General features: G+C 46.6%; 1 protein-coding gene across 3 annotated transcripts; it reads left to right on the forward strand.

Moving 5' to 3' along the window:
• Nucleotides 1-217: 217 nt before the first annotated feature.
• Nucleotides 218-19,214, forward strand: Cndp2 (carnosine dipeptidase 2). 3 transcript variants are annotated; one of them, XM_008850669.3, is made up of 12 exons: nt 218-294; nt 4,139-4,226; nt 5,258-5,401; nt 8,780-8,942; nt 10,409-10,497; nt 12,075-12,275; nt 13,557-13,641; nt 14,583-14,743; nt 15,590-15,754; nt 17,249-17,390; nt 17,651-17,798; nt 18,548-19,214. In XM_008850669.3, exons 2-12 carry the CDS (start codon nt 4,167-4,169, stop codon nt 18,615-18,617), a joined length of 1,428 nt encoding a protein of 475 aa, XP_008848891.1. In that variant the 5' UTR covers nt 218-294; nt 4,139-4,166; the 3' UTR covers nt 18,618-19,214. The 3 variants fall into 3 exon arrangements, with proteins under 3 accessions (XP_008848891.1, XP_008848892.1, XP_029410680.1); XM_008850670.3 differs by lacking the exon at nt 218-294 and adding an exon at nt 321-1,181; XM_029554820.1 differs by lacking the exon at nt 218-294 and adding an exon at nt 1,378-1,516.
• Nucleotides 19,215-19,418: the final 204 nt, after the last annotated feature.

A 19,418-nucleotide genomic window follows, 5' to 3' on the forward strand; every position in this document is an offset into this window, starting at 1 on the left:
ACACACACACACACACACACACACACCCCGCTTTCCAGCGTACCCCAGCTGAATGCTCCGCCCCATGCCTGTGGGGCAGGGCGTCGGCAGGGCGTCGGCGGGGCGGGGTGAGTCTAAGGAGGCCTTCCATTGGCTGATGGGGCAGGGCGTCGGGGGAGGGGCGTCGCCAGCCCGACGAGGCCCCCGCATTAGCTGGCGGAGAGGAGCGTCGGCGGGGAGGGGCGGGGCCAACCTCAGAGCTCCCTGCATTGGCTGGCGGGGCGCTCCGAGGACACGTGGTACGGAACCAGCGCGGTAAGCGGACCCTGTGGCGGCCTTCCTTTCCCCGAGGGCTCGCCTTGGGCCGGGCGGCCTGGGCGTAGGGTCGGGGCGAGCAGGAGTCGCCCTGGTCCGATTAGGTGCTCCAGACTCCGGCCACAGCCAGACGCGAGCGGCAGAGGCTGGGCGGTCACCGATCCCGACCGCACGGCCAGCGGAGGCCTTAGTCACCCGAGGCCCCTAGGCTGGCCCACGGCTCTGAGGGACCTCTCCGGAGACCCGAGCCTCTCCCACTGCTGAGGCCGGCTGGGACCGGCCGAACCCCATGAGTGCCGGGTCAGCCGGGGTCCCGGCCGGCTCTGCGGTACAGATCGGCTCCGCGCCGGGACCGACCTGTGTGGCAACCTGTGGCTGGAGGGGTCGCAGGGAGCCAGGGCTGAGCAGTCCTCACTCCCACACACAGAGGCCCGCGGAGGACGCAGCCTGGCTCCAGACACGCCCTGAGTGCAAAGGCCCTGGGCAGGGTCCACCTGGACCTTGTTCCCAGCTCGCTGGTGCGGGCCTGCTGTCATTCATTCACCAGCTTCGGTTTACTCGTTTGTAAAGTAAAGTAGATAGTTGGTCCCCTGTACTAACCCTTGAGAGCCTGGGCCTTGTAGAAGGGGTCACCATTCTGCTCAGGACAGTTCCTAGCATGGACTCCGTATATTAGTAGGAGACACTGCCTTGGGACCTGTCACTGATACCCTGTATTGTCCCCGGTGTTTGCAGGGAAGAAATGGGGATTTCTTGGTATGTTTAGGCTGGAGTTCTAGAACAGACCAGTGGGAGAATTTTAACCCTGGTTAGTGAAGGTCAGACATTTAATATACCCTGTGGGGTATGGAGGAAAGTAACTGAAGAAGAGCCATTTCTAGCTACAGGTAAGACAGGTACTTTTTTTCTTGCTTTCTGGTCCCGGAGCTGCTTCCCGTAAACTTCAGACTTCGAGAAGGCAGTGAGGCCTTCTTATGTCTGACAGGCCATTTGCTTTGGTTCTACTCACCCATACTGCTTTTACCTTATTAAGTGGAGTCCAGTTTGATGGCCTTGGTGTTGGGGGAGGTGAAGCAGGAGTCATCAAAACCAAATGGGAGGGAGAGTGGAGCCAGGCCTAACCTGTTTTGTCTAGGACAGTTAAGTGGGAGGGGTTGCATTGGTGTTCCCTGGGGCCTCTACGGAGTAGATGAACAGCCTGGACTACTGGCCTTGCTGAAAGGTGAACTCAGATCCTTAGATCTTAGAATAACTTTAGCAACAAGATTGTTGATCAATTTACCTACAGAGTCTATGAGAATGTACCACAGTGAGTTTGAGATAAGTCTAATACCCAGGAACATTGTTGAAAAGTACCCAGTGTAGTAGATGGTCCTGCTAAGTAAGATTTCATCTCATGTAAACAGGTGGCTTCCCTGTGCATAGTTGGTGAAGAGTAGTGGAATTTGATTTATTAGGACTGATAAAATGGCATCTGTGAACTCTCCCTCCAATGCCCTTTCGGGTGTCACTGAGGCTGTGTGAGTTGGCTCTGGATCTAGAAATATCTCTTGTACTATGCTAGATTTTGAAGAAAAGGAAAGGCTACAAGGGCACTGAGAACTTAGCAGTTCCACCCCAACCCTTGTAGCAGTCACCTTTGTTATTTGAAGTGCCCTGGGATTTCACATTGCGTGGCTCAGAAAACTTCAGTGTGCTGTACAACTGCAACACTTCTTCCCTGTGATCTGTATCAAGAAATAGTGCTCTTTTACCATGTGTCATGTGCGGGCATCTTTGTGGTACCCACTTCAAACTACATAGCAGCTGTGTCACTTGGTGACATTGCAGGATGAATTTGCTCACCACAGATGAGTTCTTTGTGACCTGTGCTCAAGTCTAAGTTTTGACACTTGAAAAAGAGGGAGAAGCTAACATACACCTTTGATCCAATCCCTCAGGAGGCAGAGGCAGGCAGATCTCTGTGAGATGGAGGCCAGTCTGGTTTACATAGCAAATTCTAGGCTAGTCAGGGCTACAGGAGACCCTGCCTCAAAGCAAAAACAAAAGAGGGGGGCACACCAGTTGTAAAGTCTATGCCAGAGTCATTTATATTTCACATTTATTAAAGGCATCCACCCCACATCCAACTGATACCTACTTTTAAAAGTAGTTCCATGAATTACTTTCTCTTGTCTCTATAAAATGCTGAAGGAGTTATAGGGTCACAGACTTCAAAACTAAATACTGGAAAATGTGCCCAGGAGGCTGGAGCTGTAGCTCAGTTGGTAGAATGCTTGTATAGCCTGTATGAAGCTCTGGATTCTATCCCCATTATCCCATAAATTGGGTGTGGTGGTGGCGAGTGCCAGTAATCCTAGCACTTGGGAGGTGGAAGCAGGAGGATCAGAAGTTCAAGGTTATCCTTGGCTATGTGTTGTGTTCAAAGTCAGCCTGGTCTACCTGAAGTCCTGTTTCAAGAAAAAAAGAGAAAAATAATGTGCTCAGAAAATGCAGATATTGAATGTGTGGTGCTTGCAATGTTTCCATACATGTATAAACTGTATATTGTTCAAAGTACGGTACACAGCAGTAGTTAAGCTCTCACATCATCACGCAGGCACAGGAAGCAAGAGAGCTACTGGAAATCTGGCAAGGCTTAAGAACTCTCCAAGCCCACCCCCAGTGATGTGCTTCCTCCGGCATAACCACACCTTCTAAGACCTCCCTAAACAGGGCTACCAACTGGGGACAAAACTAGAACTACTTGGAGCCTATGGGGGACATTCTCATTCAAACCATCACAGGGAGCTTCCTCATCTTAGACCCTTGAGGGAATTCAGTGCAGTTTGTCACTAAGATTATCAGCTGGCTGATGCCAAATTCATCAAACTTTCCGGATCCTTAGCTTGGGTGCACGTTTTCAGCTGAAGAAGCAGGTTGTAATATTTTTGATGAGGTCTTTAAAATGACTATTTCTGCCCATTGTGGTGGCACGCACCTTTAATCCCAGCACTTGGGAGGCAGAGGCAAGTGGATCTCTGTGAGTTAAAGGCCAGCCTGGTCTACATAGTGAGTTCGAGGCCAGCTGGGGTTACAGAGAAACCCTGTCTCACTATTTTCTCTTTAGCAATAGAAAGTGGATAGTTCATCCTGTGCTTTCAGAGTTGGGGCTGTAGCTCAGTTACTAGAGTGCTTGCCTGGAATGCAAGAAGCCCTGGATTTGATCCCCAGGACCACATTAACCTGGCTCGGTGGCTTACACCTATAATCCCAGCAGGAGAGATGATCCAAAGTTTAAGGCCAGCGTAGGCTAAGTGAGACCCTGTTTCAAAAAAAAAAAGGTATAAAGTTTAAAAAACGGCCAGGCGTGGTGGCCCACACCATTAATCCCAGCGCCCAGGCAGAGGCAGGTGGATCTCTGTGAGTTCAAGGCCAGCCTGGTCTACATAGCAAGCAAATTCCAGGGCTACATAGTGAGACTTTCTTTCAAAGCCAAACCAAAAAGGAAAAAAAAAAAAAAAAAAGAGCAAGTGCCCAGTAAATCCATGTGATTGAGAAGTACCCAATTTTAGTTGTCTTCAAATTGATTGCCACTGGGTCCCTCGTCTTTGGACAGGCAATTTTGTAAAGATTTTTTTCCTTAGGCGAAAGGAAGAAAAGATCAGTCTAAGCTCAGAGTGGTTCCCCAGCTCTTGACCCTGGAGTGCAGTCACTTCCTGGAGAGTCCTGTGATTGGTGTCGCAATGCACTGATTCTGAGGGAGGGTGGAGGAACACTTCAAGGTTCAGATCCCAGTGTCTCTGGCCACCACCCTTCAGTCCCAGCCTGCAGGCAGGTCTGACCCTTTACTTTCACTCTCCAGTTTCAAGGCTCGGCATTCTGTCTGAAAGATGTCTGTCCTTACCACCGTCTTCCAGTACATTGATGAAAACCAAGACCGCTATGTCAAGGTGAGGGGGTATTTCATCCTGGGAAATAGTGAAACCTGCTTTAATCCTGTCAGGTCAGAGAAACTTTCAAGACGCTAATAAGAATTATGCCTTTTAAATCAAGTATTGAAATGTCACCTGTTATGTCTTTCTGTTTCTTCACTTTCTCTTTATGGTGAAAGTTATGCTTTTATCATTTGACAGAATGAATTCTATAAATAAAGCTTTGTGATTTTTCTTTAATCTGCAGCTATGATTTCTTGTGATAGTTATAAAGAATCAGTTTGAATTCAGCATGTTCTGAGTGACTCATTAATGTTCTATGTTAATCTGTTATATATTAATTTGAAGGAATCATACTTTAAATTTACTTTTGATAGACCCAATTCAGACAAAATCTTTCAACTTCTCATTCTAAAACTTATACCTTAGAAAACTTGGCTGTTATCAGAAGGACAAGTGAGCTAACTTGAGTTATAACAATATTGTAATATGATATCTTGTATTTGCAGTTTTCTTAGATACACATATTAACTTATTTATGAAATTTTACATTTTATAATCATATCCTTAATAGTTAAAAATACACATTGTGGCGTTTTTCTCTGATTACTTTTTGAGACAGGGTCAGGTACAGTATTATTTTGTTGTTTTATCTATACGAGTGTTTAACCTGTGTATATGTAAGGGTACCCATGTCATGCAGTGCCTATGGATACCAGAAGAGAGCATTGGATCCCCTGGAACTGGAGTTACAGTTGTTAGCCACTATGTGGGTGCTGGCTACAGAACCCTGGGTCCTCTGGAAGAGCAGCCAGTACTCTTAACCTTCGACTCATCTCTCCAATGCCAGTTTTGTTGTTTTTCAATCTAAACAAGCAAACAAAAAAAAGCAGGCATGATGGGTCTGTTCCACACTGCTAGTCACCAAGTTCAAGGTGGAGCCACTATAGGTCCAGTCTGGTGGTGTGACTCAAACTCAGTTATGAGCCCTCTCCCTACCCTTAAAGAACAGCTTTTCAGAACCCTTTCCACCTGCTTTCCACAAACAGAAACTCGAGGAATGGGTGGCCATCCAGAGTGTGTCTGCCTGGCCCGAGAAGAGAGGGGAGATCAGAAGGATGATGGAGGTGGCTGCAGCTGATGTCCAAAGACTGGGGGGTTCTGTGGAGCTGATGGATATCGGGAAGCAAAAGGTATTGTAATAAAAGATGAGCAGCAGCTGGGCCAGCACCGAAAGGAAGTTAACACAGTTCCCTTCCATGTTTATTAGCATGAAAGGTCCTCAAGACCGTGGCTGGGCATTAAAGGGAAACCACCCTTCTGCCTAGGGACTGGGTAGAATCAGCACAATCTTAAGGGGAACCCACTCTTCTGCCTTGGGGGCTGGGAGGAATCTGCATGGTCTTGTGACCTTTGACTACAGATGGTCTACTCAATCTTAACAAGCCTGCACACACCCAGGGTTCATCCAATGATTGCCTCACTTGGGTTGACCTAAAGGTTTGGTGATAGTCAGCAATTTTTTCCAGGAAGGACAACTGTAGACTAGTGACTCAAGAGTAAGTAAATATGATGGTCATTCTTAAGAAGAGCTGAAATTCCCTCCCAGAAATCTAAGCTTTCACACAGAGAAGTTACGCATTATCTGAGTCACATTATAAATAGTAAATCCTCTCCACTCACAAGTACTGAATCCCAAGTACTTCATAAGAGATTTGTGGGTAAAGCGAGTAAGAATGACTGATCTTTCTAATTAAATAAGTAATCTGACTTTACAGTACATTTTCCCTCTGTTTCAGTTCACATGATTCTTTTTAAACATTTTATTTTTATGTGTATGAGTATATTGCCTGCATGTATGTAAGTGCACCCATGTGGTATAATGCCTGCAGAAATCAGAAGAGGGCATCAGATTCCCCTGGAACTGGAGTTAAGATGGTTGTTAGCTGCCATGTAGGTTCTAGGAATCAAACCCAGGTCCCTGCAAGAACAGCCAGTGTTCTTCACCTCTGAACCATCTCTATAGCCCCTCATTTGATTTTTTTTTAAGCCCCATTTTGTTAGTTTTTTTGTTTTGCTTTTTAGTGTTTCTGTTTTGAGACAGGGTCTTGCTGTGTGGCCCAGGCTAAGATAGAAATCATGGAAATCTTCCTGCCCTCAGCCTCCCAAGTGCTGGGGTTATGGATGTAAGCCAGCACATGAAACTTCATTCTGTATATTTTCAAAGCTTAGAAATTTCTGATATTGCAGTATGTGAAAGATTTGTTTTATCTTGGTTCTTTTGTCTGATGAGTTAGGTATCCAGTTGAAATTACAGTCCTGGAATTTTGAGTTTGGCAACTGGGAACCAAGGTAGTTTCATGGCAAAACCAGGATTCAGATTCAGGCATCCTGACTCCTGGTTCAATACTACTCTTTGTAGATTTTCTTCTGACAACAAATTTAATAGTTAAGATATCTAACAGCTTCCCAACAAATTCCCCACTTTTGGGGCCAAGAGCTGGTTTTTTAACTTTTTTGTTTCATTTTGGGGATTTTTGTTCTTGCTGTTTTGGTTTTTTGAGGCAAGGTTTTACTTTGTGGTCCAGGCTGGTTTCAAACTTAACATAGCCCTCTTGCCTCATCCTCCCAAGTACTGGGATTACAGGTGTAATCCACCATGGCCAACTCATGTTGTTTTCTTTTAGAAGCATTCATGTCTTGCTGTCTTTGCTTTTGTTTAAAAGGGGGTGGGGAGGCAGGTGGGATAATTGTTTTTAATGGTTTTTTCATTGCAATCAATAAATCTATTCTGCTACCACTGACTCTACAGAGTATTTCTTAGGAAAGAGACCTCCATAAAAGAGTACAGTAGCTACTGTACTATTTCAAATTAGGTAACACCCATTTTCATTAAGGAATTGAAATATTTGTCCTTTAATCCCAGCACTTGGGAGGCAGAGGCAGGTGGGATCTCTGTGAGGTCAAGGCCAGCCTGGTCTACATAGTGAATTCTAGGCCAGCTGGGGCTACAGGGAGACCCTGTCTCAAAAAGACCCCCCCCCCCAAAAAAAAAGATATCTGTTGTTGTTTAAAAATCATTTTCCTGCCAGGGCCAGCTGAGAGCTCACTGTGATAGAAAAGACCATGTGTGCCCAGGGTAGGAAGTTTAAGGAATGATTCTTCACCTCGGGGCTTACAGGAGGGTATCATGAAATCTAGTGCGAGCCCAGCCCCCACATTCCACACCCTAGGAGCTCCAGGTATCAAGAAATAAGGTCGCACTTTATTAGTGGAGTTTATTGAAAAAATAAGCCCTGTATCCTTGTAAGAATTCCAGTCACCTGCCAAGTTCCGTAGTACCCTTCATACTGAAAGCTCAGGAGCCCTGGAGTTGGGAGATAGAAACTTTCAGCAGTCCTCACCAGTGTTGTTCTTAGGTTGTCATTTTTAGTTGCTGCTCATTTTTTCTCCTAATTGTAAATTGTTAATCTAGCACCATTATCAGACAAGATCTAACAAGTTCAGGGCAGTATGGCAATACACTCAATTTAGTTTGTGTGTTATGGCTTTCTTTCGTTTTTTGTTTTTTGTTTTGTTTTCTTGAGACACAGTCTCACAGTAGCCATGGCTGGTCTGGAACTTGCTATGTAGACCAGGCTGGCCTCAAACTCACAGAGATCTGCCTGCCTCTGCCTCCCAAGTGCTAGGACCAAAGGTGTATAATACTACGCCCAGCTTGATGTGTTTTTTAATAGACATTTTCATAAACAATCCTTTTTAGAAGTTTCTAGTAGTAATTCTAGTATGATATATGTATGCGACATCCTAGTTAGAACAGTCCCTTCCTCCCACCAAAACAAAGTACATGTGATCCTGTGCTGACACCCTCCCCTGACACCTGCTTATAGCACTTTGTTGTGATCACAAGATTTTCTGTTACAATATAGGAACCAATAAAGGAGGGACATGGGCACAGTCTTCATGGGGCTCAGTGTAGAGTCACAGGCAGTGACCACTGACCTGATAAGGTAGAAGATCCAAGACTGATTTGCTTTCATCACTCTCCTCTAGACAGAGAATTCGGGTGGTAGTAAAGTATCCTGGACAGCCGATAAGGCCTTTTGACAAAGCCCAGAAGGGGTGCGTCTTTCACCACTTAATTTTGCACAGTGTATGTGAATTCTATTTCTTTATGTCTTGGTTGATGGCCTGTTCACCTTAGTTGTCTATATACAGAATTTCAAAGATGCAGCATTCAGTTGAAGATTGTAGTTGTTTTTAGCCATATTTCAAAAGTGAGTATCCCAAACCTAAGCTGCATAATGTTTTGTTATATCGATGTTTTTCAAAATCAGCCTTTAGCAGTTTATCAAACTAGTTGTAGCTCTGACTCCGTTAATGCTTTCTGGATTATAGGAAAGCAAGTGGAAAGTAAATGTTAATTAATGACTGTTGAACAATGCGACCTTAAACTCTACAGAGGTTGATAGATGATAACAGGTAAGAAAGTTCCAGGTAGGTTTGATGACAGCTGCTAGAAATTCCCAGCTCATTAACAAGACTATCCTCCACTGCTCCCTCCCACTCAGCTCCCTGATGGCTCAGAGATACCACTTCCTCCCATTCTGCTGGGCAAGCTGGGTAGTGATCCCCAGAAGAAAACAGTATGCATTTATGGGCACCTGGATGTGCAGCCTGCAGCCTTGGAGGATGGCTGGGACAGCGAGCCCTTCACCTTAGTGGAGCGGGATGGTAAGGACACCCGATGCTTTCCCACAGAAATGCTCACTTTCAACATCAGGGGAAGCATTTCTAAGACTACATTTATAGAATCACTGATATTCTCCTGGGTTTTTCTCTTTCCAGTACCCATTGTTTTTTTAACAAAATCTGAAGACTGGGTTCTGGAAGAGCCTCACTTGTGGAAAGCTTGGAAAGTTTTCCTTTTGCCATGACAAGTCCTTCTTGGCAGGAGCCTCCTGGGCTTTCTTTTGATCTGACACCTTTTCCAGAATACCTGTTGTGTGTTGAAGCTGCATCAGTCCTCAAGAGCCTGTCCTCCAGTGACTCTCCCCACTTTACAGTCAACAGTCAGGGGTTTTAGTACCTGCCCCGGGATACTAGGAAGGTGGCAGTCTTTCTCTGGCCCTGCCTTTGGGCACCAACAGTGCTGTTGGATCCAGACTCCTAGAGGCCTGTTTGTCCTTCCTACTCGCCTAGGTGTAAAGTGCTCCACTTCCATTCTCAGTTGAAACTGTTTCTGTTGAGAGTCCCCGAGATATAGAAGCTTCTTCCTTTGAAACTTGCCCCTCAGCCCTGTCCAGACTCTAATACTGGGTGTGGAGTCTGTCTTCAGACCTGTCCTGACTCAGTGTGGATTGTGAGCATGTCTTTGAAAAGTTATTTTTGCTTAATACAACATCTTTTATGAAACTTAATCCTATAGATGGTCTGCCTCACCATGTAACTAGGACACACAATCATTTTTAAGTCCATGGGCATTTGTATTCCTTTGAATGTCGGACCCACATGTCTGCATGGTGGTTTATAGACACGTGAGTTCACAGGTCTAGATTAGGACTCCTAGGCTTTCTTCCTTAGTCCCTCTCACATCTTCTTGAATGGCATCATCTTCCCACCATCTGTATCAGAAACAGGGTTATCTTTTCCTGTCCCCTGCTGTCCCCAGTCCCTTCCCAACCCTTCCCATGCTGAGGACCTCCCAAGCTGATCTAAAATGACCCAACCATGCTTCTCTGTGCCTGAAACCTCTAGAAGACTAAGATTAGGTGTCAAAATTGATTGGGAGTGTGTAGTGCATTTGTGATAACAGTCAAGTGATTCCAAGGTGACCAGGCTTCCCACTTGGTTGCTGCCAGCTGCTATGGGTAAATAAGTTTTAAAGGGCTAACTCCCTATAGGGATCTCCTATAGCTGAATGGCAAATCTCTGCCCTGACTCTTTAGGAATCCTGGCCCTCAAAATTTCTGTGAAAGGGAAGGGTTAACCAGAGGTACCCATGTGATTGGCTTTTGGGTTACAGTGAATACTCTGAGTTTTAACCACTAGGTTGGATGGAGAGGGCTTCTGTTGTAGAAAAAGTCTTCCTTCCCCAGGACAGCTGTGTGTGGTTGTACAGTTATTATCAGATGTTTACTTGAGATAGGCTCTTTTGGATTTCATTGTCTTGTAACTGAATCTGCTGATTGCTGTTCCAGGCAAGTTGTATGGGAGAGGCTCAACAGATGATAAGGGGCCAGTGGCTGGCTGGATGAACGCCCTTGAAGCCTATCAGAAGACTGGCCAGGTACACCCCACATCAGATTGTGCTTGCTGACTTGGTCCTGAGAGCAGTACTATAAAGATTACTAGGTAGGAGAAAACAAACTCCACAGCCTTGGTCAGCACAGGTAACTCAGGTGGAAGCGTGAAGCAGTTTTCGGCTCTAGAAAACATTAAACAGTTTTTGTCTTGAAGATGCTCAAAGGTCAGACTGACTACTCTGCAAGACTCTTGCCAACACATGGAATGTAATCTTTTTTTTTTTTTTTTTGAGACAGAGTCTCCTTGTAAGTCCATGTGGCCTGGAACTCACTATGTAGACCAGGCTGGCCTCACTCAAACTCACAAAGATCTGCCTGCCTCTGCCTCTGGAGTGCTGGGATTAAAGGCATGCGCTGCCACACCCAGCCTGGAATGTGATCTTTCTCTTTCCTTTCTTTCTGCTAGGGATCAAACCCAGGGCCTCATGCATGCTAGGGAAGTGCTATACCACCAAGCTGCATCTCCAGCTCCAAATGTGGATTTTTGATGGTCTTGTTTGTTTGAGACAGAGTCTTGTTAGGTAGCCCAGGCTAACCTTGAACTCCTGTAGTCCTCCCACATCAGCTTCCAAGTGCTGGGATTACAGGCATGATTCGCCAATCACATTTTCAACCTTTGACTGTACCCATGAGGCTGGTCCCTTGCTGGAATGTAACAGACTTTGTGATGCTGGGAAAATTCCTTTCTTAGTGTGGTTTATATTCTAACAATAAGTGTTCTTTGTTTCAGGTGTGGTTTTTTTGTTTTTGTTTTTTTTTTAATTTTTTTCCCCCAGAGTTCAAAGTTGATATAGAAAATAGAAAAAAAACAATGCTAGAATCTTAACCTTCAAATACCTGTTGGTATTTTGTTCCCTACCCAGGTTTTTGTTGGTTTTTAACTTGAGTGTGATCATGCTGTCTAGACAGTTTATACCTACCTGTTTGAGATCTTGGGGGATGATTTCACTTGGGGCAGAAGAGGAGCAGAGGGGAGGTGCTGTTATTATTGTCAGGGATAGGTGTGGACTGAGAGTTGGTAGACTTCAGTCTATCTTTGGGTTCCTGTCTCATGTGTAGCCTCTAGCATGTCACCTAGCTTGTGTATAGCGCTTCCTTTTTCCATCTATGGATAGGCTACCTGCCTCACCCTGTGGAGCTGGGAGAGCACTGAGAAAATTATCCAGAGAACTTGATCCAGATTCCAATGCTGTACTGAAATTCCCACCAAGCACCTTGGGAAAGGTGGTATGGGGTGGTGCTGGCATGGTGGGAGGCCTCAGTTCAGGAAAGGTCTCATTCTTCCTCACAATGACAGTGAAGACACAGCTATGCACTTGAGGCCAATATTTGTTGTCTCTTTCCCTCTCTCATGACTTCCCCTACACTCACTGGCTCACTGTGGTTGCAGAGATCCCTCTGTGGGACATGATGCGGGGCTCTTCCTTCTGACCCTGGTACTCCCACAGGCCAGTGCTGGAGGGGGACTGGTATTTGAAACTAAACTTCAAAGCAGTTTTGTATGTGTCACTTCTGCAAGGAAGATAAAGAAATTGACTGTCCTGCTATGTCCCTGTCTCAGGAGGTTCCTGTCAACGTGAGATTCTGCCTGGAAGGCATGGAGGAATCTGGCTCTGAAGGCCTAGATGAACTAATTTTTGCCCAGAAAGACACATTCTTCAAAGATGTGGACTATGTCTGCATTTCGGACAATTATTGGCTGGGGAAGAATAAGCCCTGCATCACATATGGCCTCAGGGGCATTTGCTACTTCTTCATTGAGGTACGGGCTGAGTCCCACAAGCTTTGCTTTGTTTCTAGATAACCCCTAAGCCTCCTTTTCTGTGCCCTGACTTAGGCCAGTACCCAGAAGTCAATCAGACATGAAGGAGGAGCTTAGAGCTCACCCAGGGCCCCTTCTTGGGTTCCATAAGTCATCCTAATATCCCAGGCATGGACAGTGGTACTTCTGAGATCAGAAGTCAGTTTCATGGCAGTGTCAAACTAAGACAATATTATCTGTGATATTATATTTGAGCAGTTGATAAGAGACCAAATGCTAATCCTTTTAAGAAGACTTAGACATATATGAAGCACTTGAGAAACCCTTCCTCTCAAAGTTAAAACCTGGGGGCTAGAGAGAGGCTCAGTGGTTAAGAGCAGGACCCAGGCTCTGTTAGTTCCTAGCACCCATATAGCAGCTCACAGGATCTGTAACTCTAGTTCCAAAGGATCCAACACCCTCTTCTGGCCTCCAAGGTCACCAGGAATGGACACAGTACACATACATACATTCAGGCAAACATTCATACACATAAAATACAAATAAATATTTTAAAAGAAAAGTAAAAACCTATTGAGCATGTAAGTTCTCATCTCATGACTTAGTTACCTTGAGGGAGTGGAGATTGCTTCAGATGAACACAGGCCGAAGCAAGGGTATGGCACAAACTCTGCCACTTGCTGATGGAGATCATCTTCTGTGATGATGAGCATCATCAGGGCAGAACTCATGACCATTGCTGTGCTGAGCACTCACCTAGGCATAGTTCTAAACACATGTTACAGGTATAACTTTGGTACTGGCAGGGAGTAGCTTCCCATTTCCCTTTATAGATGGGAGTCTAAGCATACTGTGGTTCCCTTGTCTCATGTGGTTACAACACTAGTCCGTAGTAAGTGGGTCTAAATGAGGTCCTCAGGGTCTGTGTTGATGGGGTCATGCTTTATGTTGGGTTTTAGTCTCTCAGGAAATACGTACAGGGTCTCTGAAATGACAGAGATCTAGCCTTCCTTTGGAAAAGGCTATCAGTGCTACAGAGAGTCCCCCATACCTATGGCCAGCATTCTCAATTTTCTGTAGTTAGCCTCCCTAGTGCCTACAGTCCAGGAGTCTACTGGATCTCTGAATTTTCTAATTAGAAAACACCTTGCTTTGTTCCTTAAGGGAGCAGATTTTGATTTGGAAAATCATTGGTCTTTATTCTTTGTTCAATGCAGTGTCACAAGATAAAAATAAGCTCCTGCTAAGATGCCAAATAAAGTGTTCTTTGTTTCTGCCTAGGTGGAATGCAGTGACAAAGACCTCCATTCTGGGGTGTATGGCGGGTCAGTGCACGAGGCCATGACGGATCTCATTTCATTGATGGGTGAGCTCAGGGTTGGCATTCCATAGGTCAGCACTCTGTCACTAGGCTATCTATAGTTGATGCTTGGTGTGTTTCAGGATCCTTTATGAGCCAGTCAGTTCTGCTTTGTTTCTAATCAAGTTCCCTCCCTCTGGGTATTGTTTTCTTCTTTAAAGGGCCCCGTCTTCCTCCTGTTCTTCTTGAGTCTGTACCAATACCCTGCCACCAACTGTTGAACTGCCCCCAGCCCCAGTGGGATGCCCCCAGGTCCTGCCCAGCCTGTCCCTTTGAACCCCTGGATGCTTTGATCCTTTACTTCTTGACACGGTGTTTTACATCTCTCAGAGGGCATCTGCTTTGGTCGGTTCCAAATGACAACACCTAGTTTCCCCCTTCTTGGTCAGCTTCTAGAGAACAAGAACCACAATTTATATTGCAGGCATTCAGTAGCTTAAGATAAGGAGAGCTATTGCCTCCCATGTAGCGCTGTCACCTCCTTTTTCCTCCCTGGAGGAAAAGGGCTGTCACAGGTGAGGTAGCATTGTATCTGGGGTTAGTCTCTGTCTCAGGTTCCCTCATCAGTTTAAGAGCACCTCGTTTCTTATGAAATGTGCCTTGTAAAGAAACATTGTCTAATGTGGGATTTTAGAGTGTACCTGCTTGGAGCAGGCTGCTTGGTCCAGGTTAATGACTGAGATAACTTATGCACTCCAGCTGCCCCTTAATCACTCTGAAAAATAGGAATGAAGGTGGTCCTGCTCACCTCCTTGGGGTTATCATGATAATTAACTGAATTACTGGCAGAAGGTACCTGGAGCCAGTGTTCCTGGTATTCTTGGCTCCTGCTGCTGTCACATAGCCAGAATGTGTGCCATGGATTTCCCTGGGGCCTGACTTCCTAGAGTCCAGACCACTGGGAACAGCCTCATGTGAGTATTTCCACCTTCTGCCTCTTCCTCCAGGCTGTCTGATAGACAAGAAGGGGAAAATCCTCATTCCTGGCATCAACGAGGCTGTGGCCCCTGTGACTGATGAGGAATGTGAGCTCTATGACCACATCGACTTTGACATGGAGGAGTTCGCCAAGGATGTGGGAGCCGAGACCCTCCTGCACAACTGCAAGGTGCCCTGCATTCCCCACCCTGTGACAGGCGTGTGCCCACCAGACTTTAATTACATTCCATGTCTGGTTCATCCTGGGAGGGAGTGTGTGCACACTAGTCATCAGAAAGCAGGATGTGGCAGGTTAGGAGCACTTAGGGTTTTCAGATGTCAGGATCCACTTTTGACCAGCTTGGAGAGATCCGCAGAACAGACTTGTCCTGATGCAGGTGGTCTTTACTCTGTTTGGGTGTATGGGCCACCTTCTTCCCACAAGGTCCAGAGATTCGTTAAGCCAAGTGTGAAGGCAGAAGCTATTTACAGTGTTTACTTAACCATTAAGGGAAACTTTTAGTTCATTTCTTGTCTTAGGAAGTGTGGCCATCAATTTAACATGGAGTCAATGTTAACAGACTCTTTCATCAGGTTGTTCTAGGCCCTAGGAATACGGCATGAGAGGAATAGGCCAGGCTGGGCTCTTGTGTTTCCCAGAGACAAAGGATCTGGAGACAGTCATACCAAGGGCCAGGCTGGGCACAACTAAAGGAAGAGGTTGGGCCCAGTTAGAGGCCTGTGGGAGCCTATGCTCCATCTGACAAGAGCTGGCAGAGGAACAGAGACATATCGGTCTGTTTGGACACTGGAGGCCACACAGCCCTCCTTTAGGGTATGTGGCAGCAATTCCAGTACATTAAGTGGGCCCTGACCAACCCTACTGAGTAGGGGTCCCCATGTTTGTGTTCATACCTCCTTCTGTGACTGTCAGGGTCCTGACAGACCCTGTCTAAGAGAAGCTGCCTTCCCAGTGTCTTCTGTCTCCTCAGTAAGCAGACAAGGCTGCACTTGACCCTCTGCCATGCCTCTGCAGAAAGACATCCTGATGCACCGCTGGCGATACCCATCCCTCTCCCTCCACGGCATTGAAGGGGCCTTCTCTGGATCAGGGGCCAAGACCGTGATTCCCAGGAAGGTGGTGGGCAAGTTCTCCATCAGGCTAGTGCCAGACATGATTCCGGAAGTAGTCAGCGAGCAGGTATGTGGGGATGCGAGGCCTGATTGGAGGCAAGGCATGTGGGTAGAGATAGGGAGTATGTGTGGCAGGGATGCTGTGTTGTCAGACTTACAGGAGCAAGAACGTTCACCTAGGCAGAAGCCTAGACCCTGCATGTCCCCAGCTCATGGCTCTTACCCACTCAACACTTGCTGGAATAATCAGGGCAGAAGCCTGTGAGAGATAAAGGCTATATGAACAAGCCTCATACATAACTGACCTTTATACTGCTGAGGCATGTGAAACTTTAACCTCTGACCTCACCCCAAGGATACAGGGCACATGCTTACTTGGGGCCACATGTTAACCTACAGTCCCAGAGAGCCACCGGTGGTGGTGAGGAGTAGAAGGGAGAGGCCAGTAGCTGCAGGTCAGCAAGGCTCACAAAGCAGACACCCTTGTGTTTAGGGAAACTTCTTGGTGAGTTGGAGCCTTCCCTATTGGGAAGAGGACACTGAGGCCTCTTCTCCACATGATAAATGAGATTCATTTTAAAGCCACACATCTGGATCCACTCCTCTCCCCACCCCACCCCCCTTTTTTTTTTGAGACAGAGTCTTACTATGTAGCCCAGAACTCATCATCCTCCTGCCTCCACTTCCTGAGTGCTAGGATGGCAGGTGTGCATCCCCACATCGACCTCCCATGTCCATTTTACAGCTAAGTAAAATTTAGCTTGTGATCAGTTTTATGAAGTTTATTGGTCTGCTTGAGTTACCACACTAAAAACCCACATACTAGGTAGCTTAAATCACAGAAACATATTTTTGACACTTTTGGGTGCTGAAAGTCCAAGATCAAAGTACCAGCAAGCAGTGTCTGGAGGACCACCCTAGGCTTACAGGTAGTACAGATGGCCTCTTGCTATGCTTCCATGATGGGATAGCCACGGAGGCCCCTTCTTAAAAGAAGACTAATCACATTCATTCAAGCCCCATACCAATGACTGTTAATCCTAATTGCTCCCACAAAGGCCTGTCTTCAAAAACAAAATGGAGTCTAGAGTGATATATTAGTGACTTTGCTTGTTGCTGTGACAAAACACTTGGCAAAAATGACGAAAGAGTTTGTTTTGACTCACAGTTAAGGGTGTAGGCCATGGTGGCAGAGAAGTCATAGTAGCAGGAGAGGAGCATGAGGCAGGTCGTCACATTGTTCCTCAGTCAGGTAGCAGAGAGAGGTGAATGCTGGTGCTCAGCTAGCTTTCTTTCTTCCTTTTTATTCAGTCTAGGGCCCTAACCTGTGGGATGATGCCATGCATAGTGACCCCCCCGCCCCAGTAACTCACTTGCTTAGATTTCCTTTCTTGCTGCTGTGACTATGCATGTGAGTATTCAGCAGCAGAAAATGAGGCTCATCATAGACCCTTTGTAAACTCTAGATGCATTGTAGACCTGTGTAGACCACTGTCGATCCCTAGCATTGAGTCAAATGCCAAGCAGAACACATCGTGTGTATCTTCTGTTTTCGGTTTAGGTTTCAAGCTACTTGACTAAGAAGTTTGCTGAACTGCACAGCCCTAACAAGTTCAAGGTGTACATGGGCCATGGTGGGAAGCCGTGGGTATCTGACTTCAACCATCCTCATTACCTGGCTGGAAGAAGAGCCCTGAAAACAGGTTGGCTGCCCTTTGGAGATAGATACCAGTTCCCTGAGCATGTCTGAGGACTCTGTTGTAGCTAGTTGTACACTAGGCTGTGTCTTCTGTGCTGTGCTGTGCTGTGCTGTGCTGTCCTGTGAGGAAGGCTCAAGTGTAGACTAGGATCGGGGTTGCCATCCCCAGGGTCTGGACTAAGTGCTGCTAAGTGGTGACTGTGAGGCAGCACTCTAGCCTCCAGAGCCCAAAGTTCAGCATTTCTCTTATTTTATTTTCCCCAGTATTTGGTGTTGAACCAGACTTGACCAGGGAAGGTGGCAGTATTCCTGTGACTTTGACCTTTCAGGAGGCCACAGGCAAGAATGTCATGCTGTTGCCAGTAGGGTCAGCAGATGATGGTGCCCACTCCCAGAATGAAAAGCTCAACAGGTAAGACTCTGGAGCCCGGAGTCTAGGACCAAGTTGGATCCTCTAACTTCTCCTTGCAGCTTAAAAGCAAGCAGGTAGCGGGTCTGTGACTTACCCCCTTCTTCCCATTTGGGTTCAGTGGTAAGAACTGACAGGAGGCAGGCATAAGGCATTGGTGACAGTTGGAAAACAGGGTTCGTACAGCAGTCTCTGTTTGTTGCTTTCTTCATACAACCCATAAAGCCCTCTCTGCTTCTCCCTTTGAAAAGTTACAGTATTGTCACTAGCTCTCAAGCTTCCTCTAGCCTGTAGGATGGAGGAAGCCTCTGATTGGCAGTAAGGAAGAACCCAGGCAGGTGGTGTGGGAAGCAGCATCTAGCTATGTAGAAGCTGAGAAAGACAGGAAGGAAAGACCTCTCCTTGGACCAGCAGAATAAAATCTGGCTAGGACATTATAGAGACCCAATATGAAAAGTCAGGGAGGCAGAGACCTAGTTACTGGGCTATGGAGTAGAGACCTGGTCTTGAGATAAACCTTTCATTCCTGAGGCACCAGGTGAGACAAAAACCCTAAACCAAGACCAGGACTGGTTCCAGGAGTGGGGATAGGGGAGGGAGAGGTGTCACACTGAAAACCCATGAGGCTAATTCTAAAGGCAAACCACACTCCAAAGTGGGTGGGATGCTCCCTAAAGACAGCAGTAGGAGGAGCCACCACAGGGCACTGACTCCTTGGACAGCAGCCAACAGCTGGTTTTTCTCTCTATTAGGCACAACTACATAGAAGGAACCAAGATGCTGGCGGCGTACCTGTATGAGGTATCTCAGCTGAAGGACTAAGAGGTCCATTTTTCCACAGAATGCAGCATCTGTCCAGAAAGAATCTACCCTATGCCCAACTTCCAACTTTCTTGGGAATATGGACTCCCCCCCTCCCCATCTCTTTCACAGGTCACAGGCAGACTTGCAGGAATGGACACAGTGCCTCCAGCTGTCAGAAGGGTTGGTCAGCTGTTCAGGCATTTGGCAGTGATTAGTCCTGGGGGTTTATTAGTCCAGCTAAGTGGCTCCCTGGGGGTTTCTCAGAGGTGACCAGTGTGACTTCACTTCCAGAAAGCAGCCAAAAGCTTCAGGTCCATAGGAATTGCTGATCGTCATGGACTTGGGGTGCACAGGGCTAGCTGCTCTCCACCTTCTATCTCAAGTGAGACAGACTCACTTGGGATATCCAGGAAGGAAATGAAAGTACTCAGGGGCTTGCTATGTCACAGCAGCACCGTGGTGACCCCTCACTGGGCCATAATTCTGTCCCTTCTCAAGACCTTGGATGACCATCACTGGTGTCCCCTCTTGCAGTCTCTCAGAACCTGTCCTAGCAGTCATAGTGGAAGCACTGATCCATCTCTGAGCTGCTAATAAAGGTGACAATGAGCCTCAGTGGGGCGACTGCTGCACTCTGACATGCTTGGGGCTGGGGTACACATGTGTCTGTCTGTTGGGTAGTGTCTGGTAACTGTCACCTCATAGTGAATGGTGGTGGTCAGTGCCCAGAACAGAAGACTTATGTTCACCCCTTGAGTAGCTCCCCCAACACCTCACCCCCCACCCCCACACACCTCCACATCAAACTTTTTTGAAAAA

Source organism: Nannospalax galili, unplaced genomic scaffold (genome assembly GCF_000622305.1).
Source record: "Nannospalax galili isolate Female #2095 unplaced genomic scaffold, S.galili_v1.0 scaffold243, whole genome shotgun sequence".
Classification (NCBI taxonomy): domain Eukaryota; kingdom Metazoa; phylum Chordata; class Mammalia; order Rodentia; family Spalacidae; genus Nannospalax; species Nannospalax galili.